Source organism: Podarcis filfolensis, assembly GCF_964270895.1.
Source record: "Podarcis filfolensis genome assembly, chromosome: 4".
Taxonomy (NCBI): domain Eukaryota; kingdom Metazoa; phylum Chordata; class Lepidosauria; order Squamata; family Lacertidae; genus Podarcis; species Podarcis filfolensis.
In genome coordinates, this window is record NC_139607.1 from 81,205,553 (window position 1) to 81,221,733 (window position 16,181).

General features: G+C 38.9%; 1 protein-coding gene across 2 annotated transcripts in view; it reads right to left on the reverse strand.

Annotated features, from left to right (window-relative positions):
• The window catches only part of IFT88 (intraflagellar transport 88), a 39,341-nt gene that overhangs the window by 16,118 nt on the left and 7,042 nt on the right, over nucleotides 1–16,181 (reverse strand). For both annotated transcript variants that reach the window (XM_083609055.1, XM_083609056.1), the window contains exons 9-16: nucleotides 15,716–15,806; nucleotides 8,731–8,835; nucleotides 8,135–8,237; nucleotides 7,204–7,318; nucleotides 6,172–6,403; nucleotides 5,462–5,532; nucleotides 4,875–4,961; nucleotides 3,751–3,850 (exon numbers count right to left, since the gene is read on the reverse strand). In XM_083609055.1, coding sequence (XP_083465181.1) covers nucleotides 3,751–3,850; nucleotides 4,875–4,961; nucleotides 5,462–5,532; nucleotides 6,172–6,403; nucleotides 7,204–7,318; nucleotides 8,135–8,237; nucleotides 8,731–8,835; nucleotides 15,716–15,806 — 904 coding nt within the window. The remainder of the gene's footprint in view (nucleotides 1–3,750; nucleotides 3,851–4,874; nucleotides 4,962–5,461; nucleotides 5,533–6,171; nucleotides 6,404–7,203; nucleotides 7,319–8,134; nucleotides 8,238–8,730; nucleotides 8,836–15,715; nucleotides 15,807–16,181) is intronic.

Sequence of the window (16,181 nt, forward strand, 5' to 3'; positions counted from 1 at the left end):
GGAATCTGTGGGCGGCAGCAACAGAGAATGTCACTACAGTATCGATGTAACTAGGGACGTCAGAGAATTCTGATGGAAATGGGAGTGAAAATTGTTGATGTTTGCTTATTCATGTCTGAAAAAGAAATAAATCCAGCACATATGATCAGTATTTGCTGCTGTTGTTTTTTAGTCCGCAAATAATATGTAACTGATCACTTCTTTTCCAAATGCATTGTGCTTGCTTTGCACTGAAATAACAGAATGGAATAACATGATTAGGTAATTAATTATGTAAAATTCTGCCACAGCAGACAGACATATAATGCTGTTCTTGCAGGTGCTTAATTTTGCTAAATTTAACAAGAACCGAGAGCTGTGCATACCAGCTTTCTAGTGCTTTAGAGCACATCTCTCCTTTTTGGTTTAAAAAAACCCCAAGCTACTCAACAATAATTCTTTTCCTTCCTCTTCAGCAAAGTTTCTTCTACTTTCTACTATGTGGAGAAAGAATATAGTACTGTTGGATTTGGATTTACACTAGGTAAAAGTATTCTTAACAAAGTGCTTTGTTTTTAAACATTTAGAACTTAAATTACGTTGGTGTATGGAACAGGAATTAAAATAAATGCAATTCATTGCTTTTTAAAGGAAGGTTCCAAAAGTTCCTGAAAAAATTTAGATCATAATCATATCAGCCGCCACCGCACTTTTGCTTTGGAAAGTTATACATCTTTCAGTTTCAGTTTGACTCATTTTTTTTCCTACAATATAAAAATACTTGTTACAATTCACCAGGCTCCGTTTTCTCCTACAGAGAAGTTTATGGAGCACAGAAATTCAGTTACTTACTATAAAGTGAACGTACCTTAAAGCAGCAAGCCAAGAATTTAAGTATATTTTAGGTTTACAGTTTCCAGCACAAAGTGCATTACTGTCTTAATTTATGAGGTGCAAAAGAGGGCATATGCAAAACACATGGGGCTAGCTCAAGTTTATTGCTCCCCAGCAAACCACTTAGGAAGTCCACACTTCTACTATAGCAGAACATTTTTCTCATTACAATGAATTATCTAAAGAAACCATTAATTTCAGAGGTGCGGGGAGAAAGCATTTCAGATGTGCGTGACTTATGCTTAGGTTTTATGGAAGCTCTCAACCATGGGTTTTTGTTTATCGCTATGAATATCTGGCTATAATCCTAAACACACCTATCCAAATCAATTCTGTTATAGTCACAAGACTTGTGTCCAAATAATGGGAATAGGGACTTGAGTATAAAACCGTTATTGAAACATTTTAGGTAATCATAACAAGTCAGTATAGTAAGTATAGTGCAATAGTTAGCATACTAAGTAAAGTCCAATCATCAATAAGTCACTCTCTCCATCTAAATTTCTCAATAAGATGCAAGAACATGGGAAATTGAGCAAAACAGCCATATACTGAGATAGACCATTGGTCCATTTAGCTCAGTATTATCTACCCAAGTCAGAAACAGCTCTCCAGGGGTTGAGACAGAGACTTTACCCAGTTCTACCTGGAAATGCCAGTGATTTCTGCCTGCTCCACCACTTAGCTACAGACCTACCCTTCTAAATAACAGATTATCTTGCAAAGTGAATGCTGCTTGCTACAAATACTATCCATTTATTATATTTTATTTCAAACTGGTTGATACCAGGGCTTACCCCTGATCAGTAATCATCGTTTTCCTTCCATTGCCCTCATCTGGACGTAATTCTAAGCTGTTGAACTAACCCATTATTATGTCGGAGTACAGCCAGTAGTGTCATGAAAAGTATTTTCCTACAGATGTTCTGAATTTATAGGAAAAACTGTGTGTACACATAGCAAAATAAAAAATGTGTTATAATTTGCTGTACTTGTCATTTTTCTATACAGAGGTGTTAAAATTATTAATAAGTATTGTGTTAAACAACCCTGAAGCTAAGCGCAGGTTGCTTTTTATTCTACACCTCCCCTCACTTTTACTGACAATAATTAAACAACCATGTCAGAAATAATTTGAAAGGCAACCCTGGGCAGTGAAGCCAAAAGTCATCAAAGGACAGTTTTTGCATGGTTTCTTCACCTCTGGTGCTCAAGTGGCTTTCTGAAAACCTCCCCCAAAGATATAATTTCTTTCAGGATAAGAAAATGGGAAAACATCAATAATGAGCAAATGCACTACAGCGTGAGTTGTAGAAGATACACACCTAGATTGCTACCAATAAAGCGACAGAACTAAAACAATGCAGCTACAGTAAAACTATGGCAATGCGTATGGAACCTTGCCTAACCAAGGACCCAAATTTAATAAGAATTAATAGCGGAAGGAGGATGCGTACAGAGTCTGCAGCAGAAGCACGCTCACAGTGCTTTGTTTTAGATTTATGTTTTAGAAGTGCAGCACAGCCTTTCTCACAGATGGAGCCCAGAGGAAACCACTTCTGTGTGTGTACAGCACAAGATGGCTGTGCAGAGTGCTGATTGGTTGGAAGCCAGTGACATCAGTAGTCCACCTTCCTTCCCCTCCCTGAAGCACTTTTTAAAATTTAAAAACCGATTCAGCTCTTTCTATCGGTATGGCTATGGCTGTACATTTAATTATTATAAAGTAAATAAATAATAAATTTACATGCAACACTGCCCACCCCCCAGTTTTGAGCTATTTTAAAGGACATTTGCCAGAATCTACACTTCCATCATGAGTTGCCATACGTCCAGATTTTCTCGGACATTTAACCACTTTCCGCCCAGACACTGTTTCCAACGGTCGAATCCCGGCTATGTCCTGGAAATTCCGGATGTATGGCAACCCTAATAAAAATGACTGTTGAATCAACATTCAGTTCCCTGGACAGTTAATTCCAGATTTAGGTGAAAAGCTGGGCTTGAGCTGCAGGAGAAGAAAATGCAAGGGACAATTCATCTTTACCCAGTCATTAAGTGCTGCAAATTCTTTGAAAGACTGACAAACTACACTAAACCTATGCAAATTTCATCTTGTAATAGGTATTGGTATAGTACCTACCTCTTCATACTTACAGTACCAAACAAAATGGGAGAGATAGTACAAAAGAAGGAAAGGAATAATTAAAAGGAAAGGAAAAGTAACATTTTGAAAAACAGAGAGATAAACTGAGCTGAACACCAATAAATTAAATGTATGAGTGGAAGAGAAACATTTAGGACAGACACATTACACAAACCAATCCTATCAAGAGTTGGCACTTTGGTCAAAGGACCAGTCAAATATAGCCAGTTGATCTGCCCACTATCTCACTGTCAACCACAGCATTCCTATAATATCAGTGTGTAGATGGCACACTTTTTATTTCATTATGGTATCACTTGTTAACAAGGGCAAGAGTGAGTGCAGCTTGCCCTGGACCTTGCAGTAGTTAGAGGCAAGCTTAGGAGCACAGCAAAAAAATTTCCACTGGCTACCTGGAATAACTGCAAGGATCCGAGTTACAAGAAAGGAGATTCTGACTAAACATCAGGAAGACCCTTCTGACAGTAAGAGCTGTTCGACCATGGAACAGACTCCCATGAAAGGTGGTGGATTCTTCTTCCTTGGAGGTTTTTAAGCAGAGGTTGGATGGCCATCTATCATGTGAAAACAAGTAGTGATTGGTGGCAAATGCCACTGCTTAGAACACAGATTGTCAAGGTGGCTGGGGCAGTCAGACATTTGCAGCCTAATCTGCATTACAGGGTGGTTGTAAGGATAAAATAAGGGGGAAGCTATGTACACCATCATACCTGATTAAAGTCCTTTTGCCTCAAATATGTAATTGCTTTATTAATTTCCAGGTCATTGGCTAACTCCACATACTGAGAAGCTTTTACCATTTCTACACACCTGGAACAGAATAAAAAAGAGAGAAATTCTTGGTTGCAGTGAGCCTCTCCAAGTCAAGAAAGCAACTGTACAGTTTTTGCCAAGCATCAGTTACAGGCGAATCCAATATATTGGTTTTAGGGTCCAAACAAACGACGTGCTTGTTTACAGTTGCAAACAGGCAACAGGGGCTTATTATACACTTGGTGGTCTATTAACAGGCTAATGCACTGAGTCTATCTTGGCAAGTGAAAAATTCCAGAGGCCTGACTTATAGCGGCCCTGTATGGTGGCTCAGTATTATTATTATTGCAATACTACTATACTTCAGACTGAGACTGAGAGATAGCTGCTTGCCAAAGGCCAATGAGGACGCTTATGGCTGTGGTGTGATTTGAACCAGGGATTTCCTAGCTCACAGCTCTCATTCTGAGCCACTACCTATAGTACCACTTCTCAGATTAGGATTTACACTCTGGAGGTCTGACAGGCAAGTATACTATGAATGAACTGTGACTTGTTTCATTGTAACCCTAGGGAGAACATCATGTGGTTGCTGAATTAAGAGCTTAACATTTAAACCTTTAGGAATTGCCACATTTTAAAATGATGAACTGTAATGCAAGAAAACAGTGAACAGGGTGGTGATACAATGATTACTGCAATCGACACAAGATAATATCACCAAGATAATATCATCTGTAAACAAACAATAAACATCCATATAATTGGCAAAAGTAGTTTCTTTCCCAAATCAGTTTTATCTTAAACAATAGCAAACACAGTAAATAAAGAGTTGACTTGTAATACAACATATTACAAGTGAACTCTTTATTTACTGGTGATATTATTTTGCCATTTTTATGGACATTTATTGTTTGTTTACAGATAGTTGCCTTGGTGAAATGTAATACAAGCAGAAAATGGTATACATAGCTTGGGCCAAACTACTACAGGCTGTAATTGGTGAACCACTGACTTACATGTGAGTTTTCTGAGATAAGTGATCTGAGAAAGGCAACTCAGCTGAAAAAATGCCACCTACCAATCATAGCCTACAGCAAATGATGTTTCAATCGCTGGAGCAATTAGTTTAGCAGCCGTCATGATATACTTTTCTGCTGTAGCTTTCCTTTAAAGCACAAAAAATTATTTCAAGCAAATATCACAAACATATAGAAGCAGAACACAACACCAAGAGTCTTGCGGCACCTTAAAAACTAATGGATATATTATGGCATAAGCATTTGTGAACTATACAGAGCACTTCATCCGATGCATTAACAGTAGTAGTGTCTACATCCTATATAGTAATAGTGAACTCATTCTTTGAGTCTGGATCCTTATGTAGCCAAAGGAGTACCATCCACACACAAGAGGGACTTGGGGAAAACCATATGTTTGCAGAAGTGTAAAAAATAAAAATAGAAAAGCAAAGCTAAACAAAAAGCTCAAATAGGACTGAACATGGGTACTTGAAGTTACATAGAAAAACGGGGATGGCAAAGAAAAAAAAGGTGAGAGTTCAATATTTGCTTAATCAGTAATCTAGACCAGACCTCTGTTCAGCTGTTCCACACATTCATAGAACACACTATGATGGTGCGACTTTGAAAGGACTTCAAACTTTACCTTTCACGCTCCATTTGCCGCAAGCTGTCGTTTTTAATAGCTTCAATCAGTAGGTTTGTATGTGTATCATCCTAAATAAGGCAAATAAATGTCTATTCACTACAGCTACATCAACAGCAGATGAGGATGTATACAAACCCACATATACATATGAGAACAGACTAAACTGCAGTACATTACATGTCATATTTTTTATCAGAAAAATAATTACTTCCCCCCCCCCCCAAAGGGGACAACAAGAGGAAAGAGTTGTTGCTTGCATGCCATGCTTATGGTTTTCTCAGCGGCATCTGGCTGGTCACTGTTGGTAACAGAATGCTGAAAGAACTACAATAGACTGCACTGCAACTATGCAAAAGTTGGAGTTTCTAAACACATTATCCCTTCCACAGACAAGCAAGAGGCATCATCACAGTTCAGAACTGCAATCCATTCACCCAAATGCATTCAAACAAGGGCAGTGAGGGTTGTGGACTGGGGAGGGGAAAGTCCCAAAGGGAAGAGATGTGGCCCCCACCCCCAGCTCAAGGGCCTCCACCCCTGCCCTAGACCAACAGCCCCGAACTAAGCAGCTCATCCCCCTCTCAGCATGACACATGTGGGATTTGAATCAACACTACCACTGGAATATACCAACAAAGAACCCCTGTAATCAACATCTCAAGCTTATTTGCTCTATGAATTGGAGATATAACTTTGCTCCTACTTACTCCTTGTGAAATGTACTTGTCATCATCATCAATTCCCAGTGGCACCGCAATTAATTTTTGGAAAGCCTTTTTCATTTGTTCTCTGTCTCCAGTAGCAAAATAGCAAAGGATCAAGTTGAAGCCTGCTTTTAGGTTTGGCGATGTGCTCATAATGTGCTCAAATGAGCTAATGGCGTCTGTATATTGACCAGTCTTAATAAATGCGACTCCAATGTTCTGCATTATTTTAATCCTAAATAAGTAAATAATCATTAGAACCTTATCGTACAGGAGTAGATTTAAAAATACTAGTAGTAGTTCGGCTTACACTTCAGTTCAAATGCAATGGATGCAATTTAAACAATGTAATCGATATTATAAACAATAAAACAGCAACCAGTCAAGGGCCAAACTAGGCCAAAAACAGCCATGTGTCAGCCCCATTTAACCATAAACAGGGGTGTAGGGTAGGGAGATGATGATTATAATGACAATGATTTATATTAAAAGGGGCAGACTGTGAGTGGAGATGAAACCTTCCCCACTTTACCTCCCTTGAGGAACTTTTATTTCCCAGCCTGGCTCACTGCTAGCAGAGTGGAAGAAAAATGCCCAGAGTAATGGAACACAGGGAAGTAAGATGGAGATGCAACAAGAGTGCAACCTGGCTCTTATCCATGTGACCATGTTGATGTTAATGCTATTTACTTATTTGTGTAATAATAAATACTAAATTTGTATACTGTTAATGTTAGACACTCCTCATCTCAACTTTATACATGAACAGGGCAGATAGGTGAATGCACAGGCATGACTGCCTTCATCATGTAAACTTTGGCCCCAAGATAAAACAAAGACAGAAGTTAAATCAATTGAAAACCCGTCTACACAGAAACGTCTAAACTAGCCTCCAAAAAATAGCAAGAAGCCAAGCCTAGTGGACCTCCTTTTAGGCAATATTTGTTTTTATAACTTATTATAAAGTTTTTTCTAACTGTTTTTATCACATTATTATAAGCAAATAATGTCAAAGTTATTCTCGTTGGAACTCACCTCATTTCTTTATGGACACTTGCAATCTGATCTAGAGCCATTCGGTAAAATTTGATAGCTTTTGAATAGTTTCTCTGCTTCAAATAAATATTTGCCATGTTCACCTTCAGCATGCCTATTAAACAATACACAGAATGAGACACAGATGTACCCCATGACTCTCACAGGATTTTACTCGGGTTACATGCAGAAAATCTATACCTTGAATACAGATGAATCTGCAGCCTTTAAATTACTGGGCAAGGATGAGCAATCTGCTGACGAAATGATTATGTGATTGCTTGAAATGGGAAACTATTATTGGTGGCAACAAGCACTGGCATAAAAAAACCTGGATCATTTTCTGCCAGATTAAGGAGTGTAGTAGCAGGCCTTAGGATAGCATAAACTTTCCCCCTGCCCATTCTACTCGAGTAAAAAGCAACTTTTTGCCCAGCACAAAACTAGCTTAAATCTACTCTCTTAATCTGGCTTCTACCAAGGGAAAGTGGGGAGCAGTGGCAGCGCAGGGGGGAGCAGGCAAGCTGGGGTAGGTTTGGACTTGTTCCCAGTACCTTTTTCTGCATGCTTTAACCTAGTAGGAAAATCTGAATTGACTCCAAAAGTGCATTTGTGTTTGGAATAAACGTGACTTTGAAAAGAGGGAGGTTGTGAATTTATCAAACTATTTTTACAGGAAACAAACTACAGCAGCATAAAGTCATCTTAGCTGAAAGCAACCAGTATTTGTAAGTTTACAAATATATATGACTTCAGATTTCAAACTAATCACAATAACACAATCAGAATTCAGAGTTGGATCAGGAGATGCTGCCGATTCTCACTTCTTACTCGTTTTAATGCAAATTAAAGACACTGACCAAGAGTCCCCATCTCCTAGGATGTACCCAATAACTGATTTGAATGTTTGGGCTTTGTGGATGTAACCTACCTCCATTGACAAACATCTTGTTTTTCACTATGACCTGATAGGTATTTAATGCTTCTGCGTACATTTCATTAGCAGAGTACTGGCTGGCCAAATTAAAGAGAACCTGAAAGAAAATAAGTGAGAACATTTATATCATATGATAAAAACAACCAACTTTGAATTTCATAATCACAAAAGATGCATCAGTCAGCACCGCAGCAAGAGAGTAGCTGCCCCCTGGAGGAGCCAGAAGCAGCAGCAGCAGCATAATGGAATGACAACACCAGCAACTGGCTTCACTATGGAGAAGACAGTATTTCAGGGATGCATTGCCTCCCTCCCTTCACTAAATCCCCCTAGATCCCAGGTGGCTGGATTAACATTGTAGAGGCAGGACAATGTATAGTTCTAATTTTAGGCATTTACAAAATTCATCCGAGTGTCAGCATTCACATGTGAGTATCACCATTCTTCACATTTTAGACATGCACTCTGTTTGATAAACTGGAATATTGTTCTTCTTGTATATATTTCCCCCCCTGAACTGTCATTACCTTCCTCAAGTCCTTGAGAAAGGGTAGGACAGAAACTGATCTGCTAAATAGACAAGTACTTACAGTGTAAGTAAGATCTAGGTTGATGTTGGCAGGAGACATAGTTTGTTCACGTTGTCTTACTAAAGCCCTTTCCTTTCTTCCAGCATCTTTCGCCTTTTCAAGAGCCTTAAAAAAATAATAATAATCACATTTCAGTAGCATCTTCTGCCCTTCTTTAGAAAATATTGTATGAAACAATTTATTTTCACTTATACAAACACATTTTTATAGCATACATAAAGACAATAAGTGGAAGAACAGTAAAAGAACAAGAAACAGCATATTCACATAGAAATAATGATCAAATTGGAGATGTATTAGAAATTGCAGCTCTCATTGTACTTTCTGGCTAAATTCAATAGTGTTTCTTTAGGGACAAATACACACACATCAGGGAGCTAGTAAACAATCTACATCTGTCTCTATATAGTTTAACAACACTAAATAGCCAGGAGAGTTTCCATGGCCTGGGTTCTAAGAAGTGCATTTTGTTTTGTTTTTTTAAATAAATTTTTATTAAGATTTTACAAAAAGGAAGGATAGAAATTCTCAAAATAAAAAACCATACAATACAGAAAAAACAAAACACACAGAGATACAAAAAAAGAATCACAATTAATTAAAAAAAAAAGTTAAATTAAACAAAAAACACAAAAATAAAAACAAATCCATTATTCCCAATAATCTCAAATTCATATACTTATGTTCTTGACCTCCTCACGCCTCCCCACTTTTGTATTCCCATATAAAAATTTAGTTCAGCAAATTCTTACCCTTTTTCAAATATTATAACTTTATACCATAACATATTATACATCAATATTTTTAACCATTTATCAATACCTTTTTTACATAATCTTACTAACTTTTGTCACTAATTACCACTTGTTACCAATCCAAGCATTTTTAACATTCATTAAGTTTGTAGTATTTCTGAAGATAGTCTTTAAATTTCTTCCAGTCTTCTTCCACCAACTCTTCTCCCAGGTCTCGGATTCTGCCAGTCATTTCCGCTAATTCCATATAGTCCATCAACTTCATCTGCCACTCTTCCAGGGTGGGTAACTCTTGTGTCTTCCAATACTTTGCGATAAGAATTCTTGCTGCTGTAGTTGCATACATAAAGAAAGTTCTGTCCTTCTTTGGCACCAATTGGCCGACCATGCCTAAGAGAAAGGCCTCTGGCTTCTTAAGAAATGTATATTTAAATATTTTTTTCATTTCGTTATAAATCATCTCCCAGAAAGCCTTAATCTTTGGGCATGTCCACCAAAGGTGGAAGAATGTTCCTTCATTTTCTTTACACTTCCAACATTTATTGTCGGGCAAATGATAGATTTTTGCAAGCTTGACTGGTGTCATGTACCACCTGTATATCATTTTCATAATATTCTCTCTTAGGGCATTACATGCCGTAAATTTCATACCTGTGGTCCATAACTGTTCCCAGTCAGCGAACATGATATTATGACCAACATCTTGTGCCCATTTTATCATAGCAGATTTAACTGTTTCATCCTGCGTATTCCATTTTAGCAGCAAGTTATACATTCTTGAAAGTGTTTTAGTTTTGGGTTCTAACAATTCAGTTTCCAATTTTGATTTTTCCACCTGGAAACCTATTTTTTTATCCATATTATAAGCTTCTCTTATTTGAAAATAGTGCAGCCAATCTCGCACCTTATCTTTTAATTTCTCAAAACTCTGCAATTTCAATTTGTCTCCTTCTTGTTCCAGTATTTCCCAATATTTCGGCCATTTGGCCTCCATATTGGACTTTTTGAGTGCCTTTGCCTCCATTGGTGACAACCACCTTGGGGTTTTATTCTCCAATAAGTCTTTGTATCTTAACCAGACATTAAACAATGCTTTCCTGACAATATGGTTTTTAAATGCTTTATGAGCTTTAACCTTGTCATACCACAGATATGCATGCCACCCAAAAACATTATTGAAACCTTCTAAATCCAAAATGTCTGTGTTTTCAAGAAGCAGCCATTCTTTCAGCCAACAAAATGCGGCCGATTCATAATAAAGTTTCAGGTCTGGCAGGGCAAATCCACCTCTTTCTTTAGCATCAGTTAGTATTTTAAATTTTATTCTGGGCTTCTTGCCCTGCCAGACAAATCTAGATATATCTCTCTGCCACTTCTTGAAACAATCCATTTTGTCTAAAATTTGCAAGGATTGAAACAAAAATAACATCTTTGGCAATACATTCATTTTTATAGCCGCAATTCTGCCCAGCAAGGAAAGCTTCAGGTTTGACCATATCTCTAAATCTTTCTTCACTTCTGACCAACATTTCTCATAATTATCTTTAAATAAATTTAGATTCTTAGCAGTCATGTTAACCCCCAAATATTTAACCTTCTTTACTATTGTTAGGCCTGTCTCCTTCTGAAACCTTTCTTTCTCGATCGGTGTTAAATTTTTCTCAAGAACTTTAGTTTTTGACTTGTTCAACTTAAAACCAGCCATCTGCCCAAATTCTTGGATCACTTCCAAAACTCTTTTCGAACTAGATTCTGGCTCCTGTAATGTTAATACTAAGTCATCTGCAAATGCTTTCAATTTATATTGCTTAGCTCCGACCTGAATGCCTTTAATCAGACGGTCCCTTCTAATCATGTTCAGTAGTACCTCCAGGACTGATATAAACAACAATGGGGAAATTGGGCAGCCTTGTCGTGTACCTTTCTCTATCTTAAATCCCTCTGTCACCACATTATTAACAATTAACTTAGCCTTTTGTTCTGAATATATTGCACTTATACCATTTTCAAACCCTTGACCCACCCCCATCCCCTGAAGGTTTTTCTTCATAAAACTCCAAGAAATGTTGTCAAAGGCTTTCTCCGCATCTATGAAAATTAGGACTGCTTTAGTATTTATATTCACTTGCAGCTTCTCCAGAATATTAATTATGTTCCTTGTATTGTCCGACAAGTGTCTACCCGGGAGAAAGCCAGCTTGATCCTTGTGAATCTCTTCCAATAATACTTTTTTTAACCTATTAGCCAAAATGTCTGCAAATATTTTGTAATCCACATTAAGAAGGGATATGGGGCGGTAGTTCTTAAGTTGCGTCTTTTCAGACTCAGTTTTCGGTATAAGTGTAATGTAGGCTTCCTGCCACGACTCCGGCGCCTTTTTCCCCTCTAATATCTCATTGCACACCTCCATTAGTGGCCGAATTAACCAATCTTTCAAGACTCTATAGTATTTGGAGGTTAAGCCGTCTGGTCCTGGAGATTTACCCAACTGCATATTTTGAATGGCACCCATCACTTCCTGTTCTGTAATTTTGTCACTCAACAATGTCTTTTTTTCTTGAGAAATTTTTTGTAATCCATTTTTCCTCAGGAATTGATCTAACTCGGCCTCTTTCTGTGGTCCTTGTGTATAGAGTTGTTTAAAGTATCTCTGGAAGCAGTTTCTAATTTCCAATGGATTCTGTATGATCTTTCCATTTACCTCCAAATTTGTAATAGTGTTTAATTTCTGTCTTTTCTTCATCTGCCATGCTAGCAGTTTCCCACATTTGTTTGCTGATTCAAAGGACTTTTGTCTCATCTGCTTAATTTTCCATTCCACTTCCTGATTTATCATTTTCATATATTGTACTTGATATAGCTTAATTTCTCTCAGAATCTCTTGAGATTTTGGTTTCGCTCTTAGTCTCTTCTCTCCTTCTTTTATTTTTTCCAGAATTTTATCTTTTTTCTCATTTTGGGTTCTCTTCTTTATTGCATTCTGTTGAATCAGAAACCCTCTCATGACCGCTTTACCTGCGTCCCAGATTGTTCTTTTTTCCACCGTAGTGTTCAAATTTATCTCGAAATAGTCTCTCAAAGTTTTTTGGGCCTTCTTAATCACCGCCTGGTCTCTAAACAGGGTGTCATTCATTCTCCATCTAAAAGAACCGGTTGGCATTAGTTTCATCTCCATCTTCACTGCATTGTGGTCGGAGCAAGTTTTTGGGCAAATTTCCACTTTTCGTGTCTTAGGTGCCAGTCCTCTAGTTATCCATATTTGATCAATTCTTGTCCAAGTCATGTTGGCTTCAGAGAAGAATGTTCCCTCTCTTCCAAGGGGGTTCTTAGTTCTCCAAATGTCAGTAAGGTCCATATTGTCAACTAGTTCAAAAAAGGTTTTTGGTAGTCTGCCATCTTTAGTTACCACCTGTCTTTGCGACTTATCCATGTTAGTAGATACCACTCCATTCATATCTCCCATCAAAATGATGTTGTAGTCCATATAGTCCAACAATGTCTCATGCAGTTTCTTAAAAAATTCAGATTTCCCCTCATTTGGTGCATATACTCCAACAATCAAATATTTTTCACCTTGTAGTTGGATCTCAATTGCGACAAATCTTCCTTGCTCATCTTTAAAAACAAACTTCGGTGATAGGCTCTCTTTTGCATAGATAACAACTCCTCTCTTTTTAACTTTGTCCGATGAGATAAATTCTTGACCCAATCTTTTATTAATAAGAACTTTTCTGTGGAGCCTTACCACATGGGTTTCCTGTAAACAAATTAGGTCTAATTGTTCCTTTTTCAATATGTGAAAGACTTTTCTCCTTTTCTCCGGAGAGTTAAGGCCGTGAATGTTCCAACTTAATGCTTGCAGAGACATGGTGTAGTTGTTTTAGTTTCCTCCAGTCGCTCCCAAGAGCTTATCAAGTTCTTGCGGTGGTATCTTCCTTTTCGATTTGTCAAATTCCAAAGGTGGTAGTGCTGTGTCTACTCCTGGTCTCAAGGCTTTTAGCACATCTGTCGCTTCCTTTTGTAGATCTTCTTCAAAGTCTCTCAAAAAATTTTCCTTATCTTCCACTGATCTGATTCTGAACTTTTTCCCTTTAAATGTAAAAGACAGTCCCTGGGGGAACTCCCATCTGAAGGCAATAGAGTTCCTTCTCAGCAAGGCCACCAAGTCTCCGTAATTGACTCTCAAATCCAGCAGATGTTTCGGAATATCTTTAAAAATCTCCACTCTGGACTCATTAATCTCTAAAGTCTTCTGGAAGTGAGCGCCCAATATTTTGTCCCGTTCCTCTTTCGACCGGAGGGTCACCAAACAGTCTCTCACCCTGTTTTTCCTCCCTCCTCTTCCAAGTCTAAAGGCGCTCACTATCTTAAAATCTTTATCCAACTCCAAATTCCAAAATTTCTCAAATTCCTGTGAAAGATAGTCGTTCAAATTATCTTTCTCAAGTTCAGGCACCGCTCTGATCCTCAAGTTTGTCTGCCTCTCTCTCAATTCCACCATAGACAATAAGGCCTGGTGATCCCCAATCTGTTTACGTATTGGTTTAATTTCTCCCTCTACAGCCACAGCTTTTTCTTTTGCTTCCTCAGCTTTTTCTTTTGCCTCCTCGGCTATTTTCCTGGTAATCGCAGATTCCTCCAGCAGTTTTTCTATAGCTTTAGTGTTTGAATTGATACTAGCTGTGTTCCCTTTAATTTCAGCTGACTGATCTGAGACCTGCTTACTTAGGCCTTCCAATTTTTCATAGATTTTGTTCAACACAGATGTAAATTCCCCTTCTGAGGCCATTCCTTTTAACTCAGATTGCCCTGCGTCTTCCTCCTGAGTCACAGGGGGGCCAGGCACAGATGCTCTGCGTTGCTGGGAAGCTAAGGTAGACTGTTGCCCTTTAACCTTAGCTCTTGTTGCTCTTTGTTCAGTCATTCCCCCTTATCTTCCGTCAAGGTCAGTTCCCAGGATCAAGCCTTACAGTGGAAAGTCCCCAAAGTTAGTAGTGGAAAATTCCCCCAGTCAGATACTGACATCAATAGTCCTCTAGGGGGACACAGTAGCCGCCTTTGTATTCACAGCAACCAAATAACAAAGTCTTTTTGTAACTTTCCGTGTCCCCTCTTTAGTTAAAACTAAGTATCCAATTAAAGGGAGACTTTGAATGTATCACCTTGCAGAGTTTGAGCGATATTTACAGTATCCAAGTCAAGTCAATGCGAGCTCAAATGTAACAGTCCTTGTTAATCTGACAGTCCGTTCCCAGGGAGTCCGAAAGAAAAAACCCTTAAGTTCCCAGAAGATCCCCAGAAGAAATACAGTCACTTTCTTAACTTCCCCCCTCTCCTCTAATGGGGGAGTTCCTTCTTTTAATGCTTGGAGTTCAAGTTTTGCAACCCACTTTAAAGTATTAGCGTAGAAAGGTCTTTGCTTTGATCTTTTACAAAACGGAAAGGCGGACTTCCTGTTTGCACCTTTCCGCTTCGGAGCCCAAATTCTCTTATTTTTTCTTTTCAAGTCCGAAATTCTTAAATTCCCCTACTCACGGATGTTCTCTTTAGAGCCGAATTTCACAGGAAAAAGGTCGGCGCTCTCCGGCAACAGCTACGCGGCTTCGCTCCATAGACGCAGCAATCGACCCGTAGCACCGCACCGCTCCCGCTGCACACCGGAACCCCTTACGGGGCTCCCTTGCTAAAGCGGGGGGCGCAAAAGGTGCCTGCTGGGTCCCACGCTCGCAGGCTCTTTCTGCCTGCGATTTCTGATCGGGTCCCCGCTTCGCCGTAGCGGAACAGACCCACTTTCTACAGAGCTTCTCCTCCTACTCAGAAGGAGACCGCCATTGCCGTTGGCGCCGCCTCCGGAAGTCCCTAAGAAGTGCATTTTGAGAACAGAAGCAGGCTGCATTTCTTCCAGGAGGAAATGTACTGTGTCTGAAATAGACAGGCCAGTGGTGAAGTGCTAGTCAATTTAAGTGTTTCATGTACAATCCATCACATATAAATATATTTGCATATGTCAGTATCTTAACGCAAGGGAGTCAGTGACTGATGGTTCTGCGCAAGTGCACCACCACTGTGTTACCTCTAACAAATGAATGGGCCAATTTGTGTGGCAAATGACTGCCTATGTTGTGGGATGTTCACGGAATGCTTCTTTGTGGCAGTCGTCTCATATGCTTCAGCTATCAGTATACCAACTAAGCTGAAAGCAGCAGCTTAAATGTAAGGCTATGACTTACCAACTTTAAGTCTCCACAACTGTGAGCAATGCAGCTTTCTTCAACTAACTCGTTCACTTTTTTTTCCAACTGCTTAATCTTTCCCTCTGGACTAAAGTTAGGGAACATAATGGAATCAAATTATCATGAAGATCCGCAAATACCATTAAAAAATTAAACACCACTGGTAATGTGTGCTTTTTTAAAAACAACAACAACAGACTAAGCTGGTGATGGGAGTCTTCTCTGGTGGTACATTTATAGAATACCCTCTTCAGATGTAGGAGTTTGCCTGCTACCATCAAGGGGTTGGATTCAAATGTGCTTTGCATGAGCCAAAAGGCACTTCCACCCATGAAATGTGCCCCTCCTCTAATTCCAGTGATTCTTCCTTCACACTGCAGGACCCTACTCTCCATCCCAAGCCATTCTGGAGGGTCCCCCAATCCTCAAAAGCATATTTCAGTGAGAACACCCTGTTGCATGA